The 19,227-nt window shown below is 37.0% G+C and overlaps 1 protein-coding gene across 2 annotated transcripts in view; it reads left to right on the forward strand.

Moving 5' to 3' along the window:
• The window catches only part of LOC150097300 (phosphoribosyl pyrophosphate synthase-associated protein 2-like), a 112,456-nt gene that overhangs the window by 86,715 nt on the left and 6,514 nt on the right, over nucleotides 1-19,227 (forward strand). For both annotated transcript variants that reach the window (XM_090406777.1, XM_090406775.1), the window contains exon 9: nucleotides 10,835-10,981. In XM_090406777.1, the coding sequence (XP_090262903.1) occupies nucleotides 10,835-10,981 (147 nt within the window). The remainder of the gene's footprint in view (nucleotides 1-10,834; nucleotides 10,982-19,227) is intronic.

The raw sequence follows: 19,227 nt of genomic DNA on the forward strand, positions 1-19,227 counted from the left end.
TGATGATGACCAAATGACTGGGCGGAGTAGAGCTCCATAAGATCCTGGCAGTTGAATCAGAGGACTACCACCCTCTGACCCTCTCCCCAGCACTTCTCAAGACAACACCAGCAAGAATGTGTCAACAGCTGACGCTCGGTCTCTAGTCAGCAGAAAAAAGCGTAGGAAGGAGTCTCCAGCCGCAAAGCCTAAAGCACCGATGGACACACAACGGCACAGCCCAATGAGAAAGCAGCACCGATGGACACAGTGGCATAGCCCAAAGAGAGAATCCCACCAGTGATTCTAAGAGCCAAAGAAAAATGGTCGAGAGTTGCAGAGGTGATGAGAAACATCGAAATTAAGTACACATCGACTAAAATCTTCGATGAAGGAGTCTGCATTCAACCCAAAGGAGCTTTGGACTACCGTCGGCTCACTAAGCTCATGGATGAACTGGAAATTCCATACCATACATTTCAGCTAAAGAGCGAGAAAAACTTATTAAAGGTTGTTATCAGAAGTCTAGTGGAAACAATAACACCAGAAGAGATAGCCACTGACCTCAAGTCACAAGGCTTAGAGCTGATAAAAGTCTCGCCTATCTATTGAGCAGACAAACATCCTATGTCTTTGGTTTTAGTGGAAATCAGCAAATATCAGAGAGAGAGATTTATGATCTGAAGACGGTTTGTAATCTAGTAATAAAGACTGAACCACTCAGAAGGAAAATGTCTGCAGGACAGTGTCACTGCATGCCAGAAATATGGGCATGCACAGAAGCTCTGCAGAGCAGAGTACAAATGTGTTAAATGCGGAGACAGTCACCCCTCACACACATGTTCTAAACCACGCACTACTCCCGCTAAGTGCACAAATTGTGGCGGTCCACACCCAGCGAACTACAAAGGGTTTACACTCCACCCAGCAAACCTGATGAAAGCTAGGGAAACAGGAGCCTGATCAACTCGCAAGCATATAATACCTTCTGCAACAGAAAGCCCTCTGCAGACTACTGCAAGTAACAGATCCTACCTCAGTGGTTTCCTTGTGCACAAAACCAGCAGAACCCACTCCAAGCAGTTAAAACTCTGCTGCAATTCTAGCCGCTACCTTAGGAGAGATGTTAACTGCATTCAGCAAAACAAACCCCAACCAGAGTGATACAAACAAATTCCTGAAAAACACCCAAGTCATATTCTCAATGCTTAATGGATAATCCGACTATCTCAATTAATTCCATACAGATTGCGTTTTAGAATGCTAATAGTCTCAGTAACAAGCTTCTGGAGCTACAAGAATTTGTGGACCACTTCAGAATGGATATTCTCTTAATTAATAAGATGCATCTTCGGCCCTGTGACAACCTTAAACTTAGGTATTATTCGCTACTCACAAATGACAGACTCAATGCCAGAGGTGGAAGCACAGCTATTTTTGTCAAGAAAAACATCTGTTAAAACGAAATCAAGAAGACCACTATAACAAATCTGGAAGAAACTGGTATTGAAATCCACACCAATAATGCAGGCAGCCTAAAAATATACTCAGTTTATAACCCTCCTGGAAAACAAATGCCAAAAGTTATAAACTGCTCGATACTAATTAAGCAACAACTGTGGCGGGAGATCTCAACTCAAAACATCCCTTGTGGAACAGTAAAAGCTTCAATAATAATGGGATGATCCTTTACAACTTTGCTTTACTAAGAAACATTGTCATTGCTGGTCCGGTTGAACCAACTCACTATAGACCACAGGGCAGACCTGATGCACTGGATATATCCATCTTCAAGAACACCTCTCATCAATTCCAGTACTACTAAGCCTAGGAGGGAACCCTGAACTCATCCCCAGCTAGACCTGCTCAAGCTTCACTAAATTCACTGTCGCACTCCGTACTCTTATAGGCTCAGTACCAACTATCCCCTCCTGTGAAGAAATTGATGCAGCGGTCAGTAATCTAGAAAGTACAATTCATACTGGCTTGGCAGCAGCCTCCATTGTTACCACCCCCAGCTCAAGCAAACCTACTTCTGGAAGAACTAATCTGAAATAAAAACAGAATCAGACGCCGTTATCACAACACATTATCTTCCCAAGACCATCATGAGCTAAATAGGGCATCAAATTTAGTTCGCTATGCTCTGAAAATGAACCGAATGGAAATGAAAAGGAACCAACAGTGGGAAAGAAAGCTGTGTTTCCTAAAGGCTGAGGATAAATCGCTGTGGAAGTTGGCTAAAGCTCTCCGTAAGGATCGTTCCAACATCCAGCCGATTCACGGTGAAAGAGGCTTAGTTTACAGAGATGATGAAAAGGCAGATACCTTCACGGACGCCCTGGAGCTTCAGTGTAGTCCTAACTATGCTCGTGTGGATTTGCTTTTCATCGAGGAAATCCACCGCCATGTTCGCTGTGTGCTCTGTCAGCCCTGCAGCCGTGAAAATATCTGTCATACTTTGCCTAGAGAAGTTTATTCTATCATCAAAAAACTCAACAACAACAAAAAGGCCCCAGTTTCTGACGAAGATTACTAACAAAACTCTAAAGGCGTTTCCACATAAAGTAGTTATGCATCTGGTAGCCATTATAAACTCAATGCTCAGATTCAGTTATTTTCCCACTCGCTGGAAACAAGCAGATATAATCCTCATTCACAAACCGGGGAAAACACCTCAGTTCTCCCCAAATTATAGGCCCATCATCTTCATGTCTGGGGAAAATTGCAGAAAAAATTATTCTCAGTCGTCTGCAAGATGAGGTGAACAAAAACAACCTTATTCCGAAAGAGCAGTTTGGGTTCCGTACTGGGCACGGTACAACTCAGCAAGTCCACAGATTGATAGAGTTTATAACAACTGGTTTTAATTGGAGACAACATACAGGAGCTATCTTTCTTGATGTTGTAAAACCTTTGATAAGGTTTGGCACAAAGGCCTTATTTACAAATTAATTACAGCCAACATTCAACTATACCTTACTAAACTCATTGACTCTTATCTAAAATACCGGAAATTCCAAGTTAAGCTGCATGGACTCAGATCCTCTATGAAAAGAATCACTACAGGTGTACCCCAAGGCTCGCTGCTGTTCAACATCTTCATTGCAGACGTCCCAAGCAGGCATCAACCACCATGGCTTGCTACGCTGACAATATGACAATTTTGACCAGATCTCTCAGGCTGCACTTAGTTATACAGCGCTTACAAAACGCAGCAACAAACCTGGAAAAATGGTTTAAGAAATAGAGGATAGATGTTAATGCTGACAAAAGCACTGCCATACTTTTTACAAGATGGAATACATCCCACAGCGGAGAAGTCAAACTCAATGCAGCTATTTCATGGCAATCCAAAACCAAATATCTGCAATAAATCCAATTCCGCAATTGTCCAGCTCTACTCTCTTCTCAACCAGAGAAGTCAAGTTAGCACCGAAAACAAGCTATGGATTTACAAATCAATCATCAAACCCCCTTTAACATATGGATCACCGGTTTGGGATCACACTTCCCAGAAACATCAAAAAACTAAAAGTAATTCAATATAAGTGTCTCCATATGATTTTTGATGCTCCATGGTTTGTCAGGAAAGCTCTCCTCCATTGAGATGCTAACATACCGGATATACCCACGTTTCATCGCCGGACTGCCTCTACATACTTCGCACAAGCAGCTATTCACCCCAATCAACTCATTCAAGAGTCATCCAACTATGATGAGAACGACAGATGGAAACACAAGCGCCCGAAGGCAGGTCTGCTCATCGATACAAACGCTCCCACACCGCCCTAAATTGGACGGGCCAGGTGCTCGATAATCTTTTATTCATATAACCAACTCCTTAGCGATGAAGGGATAAAAATCCATGGGATTGTCATCCATCTAGCCATAAAAGTTAACAGTTTAGCATCACCTCTGGGAGCATCACTACCTCAGTAAAGGTCAAAACCAGTCTGGGTAGTGACGTGACCCATCCCATAATGCATAGCATTATACATGTCTGCAAGGAGATGTGCTTTGCATTATGGGATACTAAGGCAAGTGATGTGAAGTTATTAGCTTCTTTATACGAGTTGCTCCAGTCCTGAAAATAGTTCAGGCACAAACTTGTTTACTCACACTTGGATAAAGGATTAAACCAAGTACAGGTATCCCTCGATGATACCGCGTATATCAAAATTGCATTAATCAAATCTAATAATCAATGGTAAAAATTATAATTCGTCCATGATCGATTACTGTATTAAAAATTCGTAGGAGGAACGACGTCATCATACTCATGCCACGAGGCTTGCATGTTTTTGCATGGTAAATATAACCCTGCAGAGCTCGCAGTGGTAAAAATTGCAGTGTAGGTCACGGTATATCTGAGAGATACATTCATTACTAGTATGTGCTAAAATTCAATAAAACATAAAGAAAAAACACTGCTAATACATGGTGGTACAAATTAAGTGGATATTGAATCCAACATTATTTCATAGTCGAATATAGAAATTACAAAAGTTTAGTGCTGAATATATAGAAACTAAAAGTTTTGGCAGATGCAAGCATAAGCAACCTTATGGGCAACTCGTAGTAAAGATGGAGTAAGCTCCAGATCACTTTCCTTGGTTACCTCAATGTTACCTTTACATTATTATCCGTAATGTAAAGTTAACATTATGAATTATGAGCACATCTCCTAGAGGACATGTATGATAAATAAGCCTTTGGCTCTCTATTTCAGTAATACATGGTTTATTTATTTTCAGTTACAATCTAGACATTATTGAACAAAGAATTAAAAAAAAAATAAAAACTAAACCAAACTATACTGACATCGGAGATTGCGGTATCTCTCGGATACAATTTATTGTCAAATATCACAACTCTTACATGTTAAACCAAACTGACAGCAAAAAATAGTGCGGAATATCACTCGAAACATATGAATGCACAGCTACTCATGACCTCCAAGCTATACGCTGAATTGTGTAAGAATATTTATATTAAACATTTTGGCATGTATCTGTCAGATCAGCTGCGAGCTCCACAGGGTTAAAGGCACTTAATCAAAACTCTTGCCGCGTATATCAAGGGATTGCTGCAATTAATTTCGGCGCGTTAATCAAATCCTGCATTAAGCAAGGGATACCTGTATATAATTTCTTGGTATTTTTAATTTATAGTATAACGAAGTGGAAAAACTTCCAACAATCTTCTGCACAATGTTAAGTTACTATAAACAAAATAGAAATATACTTAATTTCAACTCTATTCTATCAACAAAGCATGTGTTGTGATTTGCATGACATCGAAATATCAGTTCAGTAGGTTATAAATATATTTTTAAAAGTGATATTACACTCATATTCATCATCATCAAATTCCTGCCATGTACCCACAAGGGGTGTACAGGATATGATAATACTACATGAAAAAATTATATCATTACTAACTTCCTATCTACAATTTTCCTCCAAATCAGTCTGTTACTTGTCAAGACTCCAACATTATCAGATCTTATATTTCTCTCGTCTAAGGCACTTTGTAACTTATCAATCCACCTATATCTTGGTCTTCCTCTGGGTCGTTTTCCTGCCAACCTGGCAGAGAACACTTGTTTTGCTAATCTTTCCTTGCCCATTCTGTTTAGGTGACCATACCACCTGAGATTAGCTCTGTAACGCATTCCTGGATGCAGACAATGTCAAGTTCTTTCCTAATAACCTCATTTTTAATATGATATTGCCATTGATGCCATCTGTTCACGCCTCTAATCTTTCTCAGGACTCTCATATCTGCGGTCTCTAGTCTTTGGTCAAGTGTTTTACTTCTGACCCAGCTCTCAGATCCATAAGTTAAAATTGGTTTGAACACTGTCTTGTATACAGCTAATTTAGTGTTCCGACTAATTTCTCTCTTATTCCATATGAATTTATTCAATTGACTTCCCACCGTACCAGCTTTGCTGATTCTGTTGTCTATTTCCATATTTAATTTACCATCTTCAGTAAAAATCGTGCCTAAGTAGCTGAAATGTTTTACTTGTTCCACAGGTTCTCCATTCACAACTTAGTTGACATTTTCAATGATTCTGCCTATTTTCATTGTCTTTGTCTTTTTATTGCTGACCTTCATACCATATCTATTAGAACAGCTATTCAATTTAGTCAGAGAATCTTGCAGACTTGTAGTGGATTTATTTAGAAGTATAACATCATCCGCATAAAGCAAAGAGCTGACATTAACATCTCCAATTTTGATATCATGTTTAATACCACTTTCCTTCATAATGTGATCCATATAGATAATCAATAACAGAGGGGATAATGTACATCCTTGTCTCACACCAGATTTAACATTAAACCATCTTCCTGTACTTCCTTCAATTCTAACTGCTGACTTACAACTCAAATAAAGACTAAGTATTGCTTGATATAATGCCCCATTGACACCATATAACTGTAGCATATTGAATAGCTTCTCTCTTGGTACCTTATCATATGCCTTTTCCAAATCGACAAAACTTAAATACAGATCTTTGTTATATTCCCATGCTTTCTCGACTATTTGTCGTAAAGTGAAGATCTGATCCTGACAGCCTCTGTTTGGCCTGAATTTAGCTTGTTCTTCACCAAGCTTTTCTTCCACAATTCTTCTCAACCGTACTTGCATAGATTTTGCCAGGAACACTCAGTAGGAAAATACCTCTGTAATGCTCACATTCAGTTTTATTTCCCTTTTTATATATGGGTACTATGAGAGCTCTACTCCAATCATCGGGAATTCGTCTCTCTGTCCAGGCTTTCTGAACTATGCAGTGCAGCCACTGTAAGACTTTTATACCACCATACTTCAACATTTCTGGTCAAATATCATCTACTCCAGTTGCCTTTCCACATTTCAAGCCTTTGATGGCTTTTTCTACTTCAAGTATGGAGATGTATTCCTGCCTGCATGCCTGGTCAGTGTTTTTTTACCACTGTGCTGTCATCACTGCTTGCTTCATTTAGCAGTTTTTCAAAGTAATTACTCCATACTTCAGGGATATCTTTTATTCCAGTTTTCATGTCACCTTTATCATCTCTAACTCCTTTTACAGCACTCTTTCCTCCATTCCTAAGCTTCTTCAACAACCTCCAGAATATTTTGCCACCTTCTTGATATTTATTTTCTATATTCTTGCCAAAGTCCTCCCATGACTTTTGTTTAGCTAGTTTTACACAGTGTTTAGCATTCTTACATTTGTCTTTGTATTCTCTAAGAGCACAAGCTGACTTATTTGACAGGAACTTTTGATATGCTTGCTTCTTTAACTTCCTGTGTCCACCAGGGGGTTCTGATTTTTCTATCCTTGCAGACAACCTCACCACATGCCTCTCTGGCTGAATCAATCAGTGTTTTCTTGAAGGCTTGCCACTGAATCTCCAAGGTTTGGTTCCTGTTCTCAAACTCTTTCATTTTTTCTTCAATAATCTTTGTGTATGTTAGTCTACAGTTCACATCTGAGAGCTGCTCGACTTTTATTCCCTTTAAAACTTTCTTACATGTTATTCTTTTCAATATGAAATTCAATTTTATCCTGCTCAAGACTAAATAGTGATCACTTCCAATTTCAAATCCTCTGTACACTCTGGTGTCCTGCACCAGGGAGAAAACATCACTATCAACAATAACATAGTCAATGAGACTTTTCTTATTCCTAGCCTCTTCTCTCCATGTGAATTTGTGCACATTTTTATGTTGGAACATGGTGTTAGTAATAACCAGTCCATGTCCTGAGCAGAAATCCCACAGATATTTGCCATTATTATTAGTTTTGCACTTTTCTCCAAATTTTCCCAAAATATTTTTGTATGTCTCGCAATCATTTCCTACTCTGCTATTCAGATCCCCGACAAGGATCAATTTTCATTTTTCATTGTGTCAGTTGCTTTTTCTAAAGCATCAAAAAATTCCTCCACTTCTACCTTAGTAGAACCTTCTGTGGGACCATAGGCGCAAATTAGTCTCATTGTACAGTTCCCCATTCTCATATTTGCCCACATTACTCTACTTGAGACTGCCTGCCATTCAAGAAGATTAGCCTCGTATTTTGTGTTGAATATTATGGCTACTCCTTCTTTTCCTTGATTGTCATTGCCTGAATATAACATTTTGTATTTATTGCTCAGAAAGATCTCACCAGTTTTGGTCTTTTTTGTTTCAGTCACCCCTATTATGTCGATCTGGTACTTATCTAATTCCAGCTAGCTCCATTTCTTTGCCATTCAGGCTTCTTACGTTAATAGTATCGATCTTTAACTCTGGTGATATTGAGTTAGGGTGTATTTTCAGATTTGTTCCAGTAGCTGACTTTTCGCTGTTCACCCTGGTTCCCTGGCGAAACCAACGGGGGCCTTGTTTAACCGGGCGACGCCCCAGCTGGCATGAAATTTTGTCATGTTGTACCATCATTTTTTTTATTTTGGTTTAACCAATAAGAATACAATTTGGTCGGCTAAATCCCAAATTGCCAGCCCATCGTCGTTCGTTCAGTATCCAAGTAGATACCCAACAGGGTGCACCACGAGAAGGTGAGGATTGGACATTAGGTCAGAAGCCCTGGTCGGTTCTCCGCATTCCTTTAAAGGCTATGTGGAGGTCTCCTCTCAGTTATACAGCTTTGACCCCACTCATATTCAGAAGTTGGAAAAACCTGAGGCAATTGTTATTTAAATGTTGTTTGTGGAACAGTTTCACACTTTTCTTTGTCAAGTCTTTCAGTAAGAAATGACTTTTGTGATGCACTCTGGTTTTGTTCTTGGCAAGACACAAGTCTGCTGAACTTTCTCTCTCTCTCTCTCACAGACACACACACAGCATGCCATGCAAGACCAGACTCTAGACATCTGATGATGATAATCTTGGTGTTTTTCCATGTGAACAAATGTTGACCTTATTTGTTCAAAGTAAGACAGGTCACAAGAGCAAGGCACCTGATAAAAAGTTCCTTTGTGAGAGTTCCAAATGCCTTTTGGAGAATGTGGGTGTGAAGCTGATTACTTGTGAGCAGAGCAAAAGGTCACAAGGAGAAACCATGGGAACAGTTTGAAAACAGAATAGTGATTGTAACGGATATTCAACCATTAGAATGAAATGTTCATTTAATGCAATTCAATTCTTGTTGTAAAAGCACCTCACTAGAACAGAGGGTTTAAGCATTGGTAGTTCCCAGTTTTTGGATAGAATGATGAAGATGAGATATTTGTTGTCTTCCTGTGTTTCTTACTATTGAGAGAGGAGGGAGAGAGAGAAAAATTGATGACTTCTGGTTTTCTATGCATGAGAATGTATAGAAAGGGAAGACAGTTATTAATTTCCATTTTCTAGAATAAACTAGATCATGTAGTTGATGGAGTTACATAGAAATGGTCTGGAAATGCTTAAAGTTCTGATTGGAAGGAATTTCAGGTAGCAAAAATAGCATCTAAATAATGTACTATACGGAATGTTGGGAAGTGATGGAATTAAGAATGTACTGTTTGTAGGTTTGCATGTAGCAGCAGCACTTTGAACTATACTAAGCTGGTCTAGGCTAACCCCTAGCAGTTCATCCAACATGGCTTTTCAATCCATTTTCCAAATCAAACAGAACTGATTTAAAAAAAATACAAAAAAACACACCTTTCTGTCTTATTCTTACATCAGTTCATGGCAGAGTGGATGGATTGCCTGTTGACTTTTGAAATATCCACCATTGGTAACAAGTTTGAATAGTTTTAAAATGTCCATAGGATTTTTTTTTTCTCAGTAATTCTAAGGTATCGCCCAACAACATGTAAAGAGAGAAATAATGCAAGAATTTGAATGCTGGAAAGAGATATGCAAAGATTGGCTATGTTGGCATTGAAATTTCCAGCTTTGCATTGCATTTATTTTCTACATTTTATGTCACTCTTTCTCTTTTGTGTGATAAGTGATTTTACACTCTCAGGATGCTGATTTAAATCCAGCAAGATATCAGTAGCCTTAAGAAATTATGTAGTTTATTGCTGTAAATTATGTTGTTGACATCACTGAAATAAGTTATAATTTAAGCGTTTCTTTGGGAAAATAGCGAAACATTTATTTACCTTATGGCACAAATTTTGAAATATTATAGAGGAAAATTTTATCATGGCACTGGTACCATTCAGTATGGCAGACATCTGAGATGTTGGAAAGTTTCTCAGATGAGGTGAATAATTTACAACTAAAGAGTTGATTCATATGTTTCCTAGTAGTGAAAGACACAAGAAAATCCTATGCAGGTGATCAATCCATTTGAGCTTTTCTCTGGAAAAATATGAACAGCTGAAAGGACTATTTTGGCTCACAATCTTATGCTTTATTCACCCCACACATAGTTCAGTATAAAAATAAAAGAATGGTCAAAGCTGTGTCTTGGCAATGGGAACTCTTAAAATATATCTGAGCATCTCAGGTTATCACACAGTGTCTACCTTGTGTGCCTCTAGTGATTAACTTCAAAATTAGAATAAGAATTATCTGATTTAAATTGAAGTCTTTCTCTTTACAGCATTTTTCACACAATCCCTAGCTATTCATTCTTTCGTGTAACTTTTATGGTGTTTTTATACATATTTAATATAAAATTTATTATGATTTACACGTATTAGCAATTTTTTTAGATTTTTTTTTTTTTACTTTATTGCTATTTATACTGAACTGATAAAAGAATTCAATCAGAATATTTAAAAAAAAAAAAAAATCAGTGTAGGTTATTCTAAAAATTAGTTTTCATAAAAAAAAAAAACTACATGTCCTTTATCTGAAATACTTATAGCAAGAGGATCAGACACGTAACTTGTTTGTTATTTCTTAGGATGACATGATAGATGATGTTGAAGCCTTTGTAACAGCTGCTGAGGTTTTGAAGGAACGAGGTGCTTATAAAATTTATGTTCTTGCTACTCATGGACTCTTATCTTCTGATGCCCCAAGAATGTTGGAGGACTCACCAATTGATGAGGTCAGTACATCTTTTTATGAATTTCTTTTCAGTGCAGCTTTTTAGCTCATATGGTCAGCATAGATAGATTTAGAAATCATGATTTTACTACTTTACTGATTAGTTTTTTGCCTTTTCAACAAAATTTGCTCTTATACGTTATGGCTGTATTGTGTGTGAGAACAACTCACTATTCTAGTTCATTATCAACTTTTTATTAAAAATTGAAACTTTCATTACCCAATGTAAGAACACCATCTTACTTATTAGAGGCCTGAAATGGCTTGAAAAAGTCTATCCATGGTACCAAATGTAGCTTGTTTTTGGAACTACAATTATGAACATGGTTGGCCTAGTGGATAGTATAATCTGCTCTCCAACAAACAGGCTGTGGATTTGATTCCTACTGTAGACATGGATATTAGTAAATGTCTTTTGATAGTAGAAAAATTTCATTGCCCATGTTTCTCATGTAGAGCAGGGTTCTCAGATTATATAACCATTAGCTTCCCCCATACTATATGTTTATAACTTTAATGATAACAATCACATAAAAACATTAACAGTGTCTCAGTTTTGAAATTCAACATTGATATATCTTATATACCAAATTTCTACAACAGTATACTACTATTGAAAGCAACCATGAATAATATAACTATAATTCACATTGTTGTGCTTTTCTCCAAATTTTCCCAAAACATTTCTATATGTCTGGTAATCATTTCCTGCTCTGATGTTTAGATCTTCAACAATGACTAATTTTTCTTTGTCACCTGCCTTCTGTAATGCTTTGATAAAATTCCTCTACTCTCCTTTCTTAATAGAACCTTCTGCAGGACTTTAGGCACAGATCACTCTCATTGTACAGTTCTGCATGTTGTATAGGAGGAGCAAATTTGATATTTAATAAACTTAAAAAAATAAATAAATAAATCTGATATATAAAAGAATAAGCAGAGTGCTGACCTTGTTGGTTGTGTGGAGATTCAAATCCTCGTTGCTGTCATGGATTCTTTGTGTCTTTATCAGGTAGCTGAATTTTATCATTGATGAAGGGGTTTGAAAAAGTCCAAAGTTTGACCTACAAAGTGGGGTTTCAGATTATTTAAGCATAGTCTACTCAATGTAATATAGGTTTAAAACCTTTTTTTGTGGATTGAGTTCTGAAAAAATAAAAAATACTGAGGAAGAAATAGTCCAGGCTGATATTATTTTTAATAATTAATGGTACAGTATGATTGTTATCGTGTTATACTGTTGCTCAAATTTGTAGATTTACATTCTAAGTAGTAAAAATATTCCCAAATACCTCTTCTAAATTTCAGGAAATCTTTATTTTTTTTTGTACTTGCCTCACTTTTTTACAGAGTTTTCTGAGGCATTGCTTATTTTATTTAGAAGAAAGTAAAACAGTTGATAAATAATTGATTGCAATCAGCCAGGCTGAAGCATCAAATTTGATGGTTATGTGTTACACACAACCCCCTGCAATTTCTCTTTATTTTAGTACAGTTGGTTTGAAATTTTCTGCACACTTCAGCAACATAAGAAATTAGTATATTCCATATTTGGTCGACTTAATATTGCCTGTTATTTAAAATTATTTTTGTATTGAGTACTATAGCTATTCCTTTTACCTAATCATTATTGCCTGAATATAAATATCACCTGTTTTTGTCTTCTTTGTTTCACTAACACCTTTTATGTCATTCTCATGCTTATTCAGTTCTGCTAGTTCCATTTCTTTTTCATTGATGCTTCTTATGTCGATGGTGCCAATCTTGAATTTTACTGGTGTTGAGTTGCAGTTTGTTCCAGTAGCTGACTTTTCTCTCTTTTCTCCTGTGATGAAAACAGCTGGGGCTTTGTTTCACCAGGCAACACTCCAGCCAGCATGAAATTCTGTCATGTTGTACCACCATTTTGTATTTTGTTATAAACCATTAAGAATGCAATTTGACCAGTTACATTCCAAATTGTCAACCCATCCTCTTTTGTTCAATATCCAGGTACATAGTTACTTACTTATGGGTACACCACGAGAAGTTAAAGATCGGAGGTTGGAAGGCTATGTGGAGGTCTTTTCCCAGTTATCCACCTTTAACCCTTATTTTAAGCAATCCCCGTTTTAAAATGTTATGATTACTTAATGTCACTTATCTGAAATCATCATCATCATCATCAAATTCCTGCCATGTACCCTCAAGGGGTGTACAGGATATGACAGTACCACATGAAAAAATTACATCATTACTAACTTCCTATCTACAATTTTCCTCCAAATCAGTTTGTTACTTGTCAAGACTCCAACATTATCAGATCTTATATTTCTATCGTCTAAGGCACTTTGTACTGTATCAATCCACCTATATCTTGGTCTTCCTCTGGGTCGTTTTCCTGCCAACCTGGCAGAGAACACTTGTTTTGCTAATCTTTCCTCTCCCATTCTATTTAAGTGACCATACCATCTGAGATTAGCTCTTCTAACGCATTCCTGGATGCCGACAATGTCAAGTTCTTTCCTAATATCCTCATTTTTAATATGATATTGCCATTGATGCCATCTGTTCACGCCTCTAATCTTTCTCAGGACTCTCATATCTGCAGTCTCTAGTCTTTGGTCAAGTGTTTTACTTCTGACCCAGCTCTCAGATCCATAAGTTAAAATTGGTTTGAACACAGTCTTGTATACAGCTAATTTAGTGTTCCGACTAATTTCTTTCTTATTCCATATGAATTTATTCAATTGACTTCCCACGATACCAGCTTTGCTGATTCTGTTGTCTATTTCTATATTTAGTTTACCATCTTCAGTAAAAATTGTGCCTAAGTAGTTGAAATGTTTTACTTGTTCCACAGGTTCTCCATTCACAACACAGTTGACATTTTCAATGATTCTGCCTATTTTCATTGTCTTTGTCTTTTTATTGCTGACCTTCATACCATATCTATTACAACAGCTATTCAATTTAGTCAGAGAATCTTGCAGACTTGTAGCGGATTTATTTACAAGTATAACATCATCCGCATAAAGCAAAGAGCTGACATTAACATCTCCAATTTTGATATCAGGTTTAATACCACATTCCTTCATAATGTGATCCATATAGATAATGAATAACAGAGGGGATAATGTACATCCTTGTCTCACACCAGATTTAACATTAAACCATCTTCCTGTACTTAATTCAATTCTAACTGCTGACTCACAACTCAAATAAAGACTAAGTATTGCTTGATATAATGCCCCATTGACACCATATAACTGCAGCGTATTGAATAGCTTCTCTCTTGGCACCTTGTCATATGCCTTTTCCAAATCGACAAAACTTAAATACAGATCTTTGTTATATTCCCATGCTTTCTCGACTATTTGTCGTAAAGTGAAGATCTGATCCTGACAGCCTCTATTTGGCCTGAATCCAGCTTGTTCTTCACCAAGCTTTTCTTCCACAATTCTTCTCAACCGTTTCTCAAGTATACTTGCATAGATCTTGCCAGGAACACTCAGTAGGGAAATACCTCTGTAATTCTCACATTCAGTTTTATTTCCCTTTTTATATATGGGTACTATGAGAGCTCTACTCCAATCATCGGGAATTCGTCCCTCTGTCCAGGCTTTCTGAACTATGCAGTGCAGCCACTGTAAGACTCTTATACCACCATACTTCAGCATTTCTGGTCGAATATCATCTACTCCTGCTGCCTTTCCACATTTCAAGCCTTTGATGGCTTTTTCTACTTCAAGTATGGATATGTATTCCTGACTGCATGCCTGGTCAGTGTTTTTTATCACTGTGCTGTCATCACTGCTTGTTTCATTTAGCAGTTTTTCAAAGCAATTACTCCATACTTCAAGGATATCTTTTCTCCTGTTTTCATTTCACCTTTATCATCTCTAATTCCTTTTACAGCACTCTTTCCTCCATTCCTAAGCTTCTTAAACAACCTCCAGAATATTTTGCCACCTTCTTGATATTTGTTTTCTATATTCTTGCCAAAGTCCTCCCATGACTTTTGTTTAGCTAGTTTTACACACTGTTTAGCTTTCTTACATTTGTCTCTGTATTCTGTAAGAGTAAAAGCTGACTTATTTGCCAGGAACTTTTGAAATGCTTTCTTCTTTTCATTCACTGCCTCTTTAACTTCCTGTGTCCACCAGGGAGTTCTGATTTTTTTATCTTTGCACACAACCTCACCACATGCCTCTCTAGCAGAATCAATCAATGTTTCCTTTAGAGTTTGCCACTGAATCTCCAAGGTTTGATTCCTGTTCTCAAACTCTTTCATTTTCTTTTCAATAATATTTCTGTATTTTAGTCTACAGTTTACATCTGAGAGCTGCTCAACTTTTATTCGCTTTAAAACTTTCTTACGTGTTATTCTTTTCAATATGAAATTCAATTTTATCCTGCTCAAGACTAAATAGTGATCACTTCCAATTTCAAATCCTCTGTATACTCTGGTGTCCTGCACCAGGGAGAAAACATCACTATCAACAATAACATAGTCAATGAGACTTTTCTTATTCCTAGCCTCTTCTCTCCATGTGAATTTGTGCACATTTTTATGTTGGAACATGGTGTTAGTAATAAGCAGTCCATGTCCTGAGCAGAAATCCAACAAGTATTTGCCATTATTATTAGCTTTGCTCTTTTCTCGAAATTTTCCGAAAATATCTTTGTATGTCTGACAATTATTTCCTACTCTGCTATTCAGATCCCCAACAAGGACCAACTTTTCCTTTTTCATTGTGTCAGTTGCTTTTTCTAAAACCTCAAAAAATTCCTCCACTTCTACCTTAGTAGAACCTTCTGTGGGACCATAGGCACAAACAAGTCTCATTGTCCAGTTCCTCATTCTCATATTTGCCCACATCACTCTACTTGAGACTGCCTGCCATTCAAGAAGATTAGCCTCGTATTTTGTGTTGAATACTATGGCTACTCCTTCTTTTCCTTGATTGTCATTGCTTGAATATAACATTTTGTATTTATTGCTCAGAAAGATCTCACCAGTTTTGGTCTTTTTTGTTTCAGTCACCCCTATTATGTCGATCTGGTACTTATCTAATTCAGCTAGCTCCATTTCTTTGCCATTCAGGCTTCTTGTGTTGATAGTACCGATCTTTAACTCTGGTGATGTTGAGTTGGAGTGTGTGTTTTCAGATTTGTTCCAGTAGCTGACTTTTTGCTGTTCGCCCTGGTTCCCTGGCGAAAACAACGGGGCCCTTGTTTAACCGGGCGACGCCCGGTTGTGGCTGCACTGCATAGTTCAGAAAGCCTGGACAGAGGGACGAATTCCTGATGATTGGAGCAGAGCTCTAATAGTGCCCATATATAAAAAGGGAAATAAAACTAAATGTGAGAATTACAGAGGTATTTCCCTACTGAGTGTTCCTGGCAAGATCTATGCAAGTATACTTGAGAAACGGTTGAGAAGAATTGTGGAAGAAAAGCTTGGTGAAGAACAAGCTGGATTCAGGCCAAATAGAGGCTGTCAGGATCAGATCTTCACTTTACGACAAATAGTCGAGAAAGCATGGGAATATAACAAAGATCTGTATTTAAGTTTTGTCTATCTGGGAAAGGCATATGACAAGGTCCCAAGAGAGAAGCTATTCAATACGCTACAGTTATATGGTGTCAATGGGGCATTATATCAAGCAATACTTAGTCAGTATTTGAGTTGTAAGTCGGCAGTTAGAATTGAAGGAAGTACAGGAAGATGGTTTAATGTTAAATCTGGTGTCAGACAAGGATGTACATTATCCCCTCTGTTATTCATTATCTGTATGGATCACATTATGAAGGAAAGTGGTATTAAACATGATATCAGAATTGAAGATGTTAATGTCATCTCTTTGGTGTATGGGGAAAATGTTATACTTCTGAATAAATCTGCTACAAGTTTGCAAGATTCCCTGACTAAATTGAATAACTGTTGTAATAGATATGGTATGAAGGTCAGCATTAAAAAGACAAAGACAATGAAAATAGGTAGAATTGTTGAAAATGTCAACTGTGTTGTGAACGGGGAACCTGTGGAACAAGTAAAACATTTCAGCTACTTAGGCACGATTTTTAGTTAAGATGGTAAATTAAATATGGAAATAGACAACAGAATCAACAAAGCTGGTATGGTAGGAAGTCAATTGAATAAATTCATATGGAATAAGAGAGAAATCAGTGTTCAAACCACTTTTAACTTATGGATCTGAGAGCTGGGTCAGAAGTAAAACACTTGACCAAAGACTAGAGACCGCAGATATGAGAGTCCTGAGAAAGATTACAGGTGTGAACAGATGGCATCAATGCAATATCATATTAAAAATGAGGATATTAGGAAAGAACTTGACATTGTCGGCATCCAGGAATGCGTTAGCAGAGCTAATCTCAGGTGGTAATGGGCGAGGAAAGATTAACAAAACAAGTTATTTGCCAGGTTGGCAGGAAAACGACCCAGACGAAGACCAAGATATAGGTGGATTGATATGGTACAATGTGCCTTAGACGATAGAAATATAAGATCTGATAATGATAATATTGGAGTCTTGACAAGTAATGGACTGATTTGGATGAAAATTGTAGATAGGAAGTTAGTAGTGATGTAAATTTTTCATGTAGTACTATCATATCCTGTACACCCCCTTGAGTGTAAATGTCAGGAATTTGATGATGATGTAAAAAGTAACCATTTATGGTAGCTTGCGGAAATACTAGACGTAAAGTTGATGAATGGCAATTTCATAATCAACCTTTATAGTTTTGGGATCTAGTAATGTCCACATTTCATGTATCATATAAATCATTTTTTGTATTTGTGTATATGTTTCAAGAGTCTTATTGGGTAGTAAACAATATGAAATGCAGAAAACAGGACCTCCATCCTATCTAGCAAAAATAACAAAAATTTGAGCAAAAGAGAGGGAGAAAGTAAAAATGTGCCATCCACAAATAATTCATTCATTCTTTGGCTCCACATTGCATTACTTTCACACCAAAAATTAATATTGTCATTATGATATAAACAGAAATATTTATTAACTAGCTGACTCAATTTTTGCACGTGAAATTCAGTATAACTTCTATACAATTTCCTAATTCTACACAATAAAAGTAAACTTAATTATATTCAACTATTTATATAATTTTACTCGAATGAATATAAATTAATATATAATTAATTAATATTCATTCGAGTTTTTTCAAATTTTGTTTATACCGTTCTTTTAACTCGTTTCTCAAAAAAAAATTTATTTAAATTTACTGGGTAGTAGATCAATAGAATAGCATTGCATATTTGATCTATTATTTTTTCGCCCAGATGTTCGCCACCCACTTAGCCATCGCCCAGTTGACCGTGTCCCAGACCAATGGGGAGTTGGAACTATTTACAGATGTGTTCCTAGTTCTTTTGCGATCAAAGCATGCCTAGAGCAAATCAGGACTCATCTGTAAATAGTAAAGAGACACAGGATGAAGATAGTGTAGTTTCAGCAAGCATCTCATTGAGTGGACGCATTGACCTGTATATGTTTCCTAGTGGAACCATTAATGTTGCAACTTATAGAGACAAGGTTGTAGAACCATATGTTCATCCAAATGCAGGTGCAATAGATGAGATATTTATCTACAAGACAGTAATTCTCTTCCTCGTTGAATGAAGCTTATGGACCAATAACTTCAAGAAGAGACTTGTACATATGAACTGGTCAGCCCAGTCTCCTGACCCTATTCCTATTGAGCATGTTTGGGGTGTTCAAGGCAGTTGTGTTGTTGCTCTTAACCCCCCTTTCTTCAAAACCTTGATGGACTTAGGAAAGCTTTGTAGAAGCAATAGTTATTACCAACCGAGCTCTATATTGCTGTGAGGGATGGTCACATTCCTTATTGAGGCACTCTAACAATCTCAATTTGACCTTTATCTTCATGTACCCATTTTTTACTGTATTCAACTATTTATTTACAATTTTTTCTGGGTTTTTCTTTTACATCCCATACTAGTTTTCAATGAATTGCATGAAAATTCATCATACAGTTTTTGAGTTATGGTGATTTTTCTCTCTGTTCCTTGATTTATGGAAACCAGGATATTTTTCTGATCTCTTCAGGTTCTCAGTAGTAAGTGTGAGGAATGGCCATGATCCATAATATTTGTTATGGATTGTTTTCTGTATAGCAAATACTGTTTATGTCTATGCTTAAGGTAATTAACTTTCTACTGTAACAAATTCTTTCTTTCTTGCAATTATTCTCATAATG

The sequence above is a fragment of the Typopeltis vanoorti genome, chromosome 17 (assembly GCF_054136105.1).
Source record: "Typopeltis vanoorti isolate ZY-2024b chromosome 17, IOZ_Tvanoo_1.0, whole genome shotgun sequence".
NCBI classification, from domain to species: Eukaryota; Metazoa; Arthropoda; class Arachnida; order Uropygi; family Thelyphonidae; genus Typopeltis; species Typopeltis vanoorti.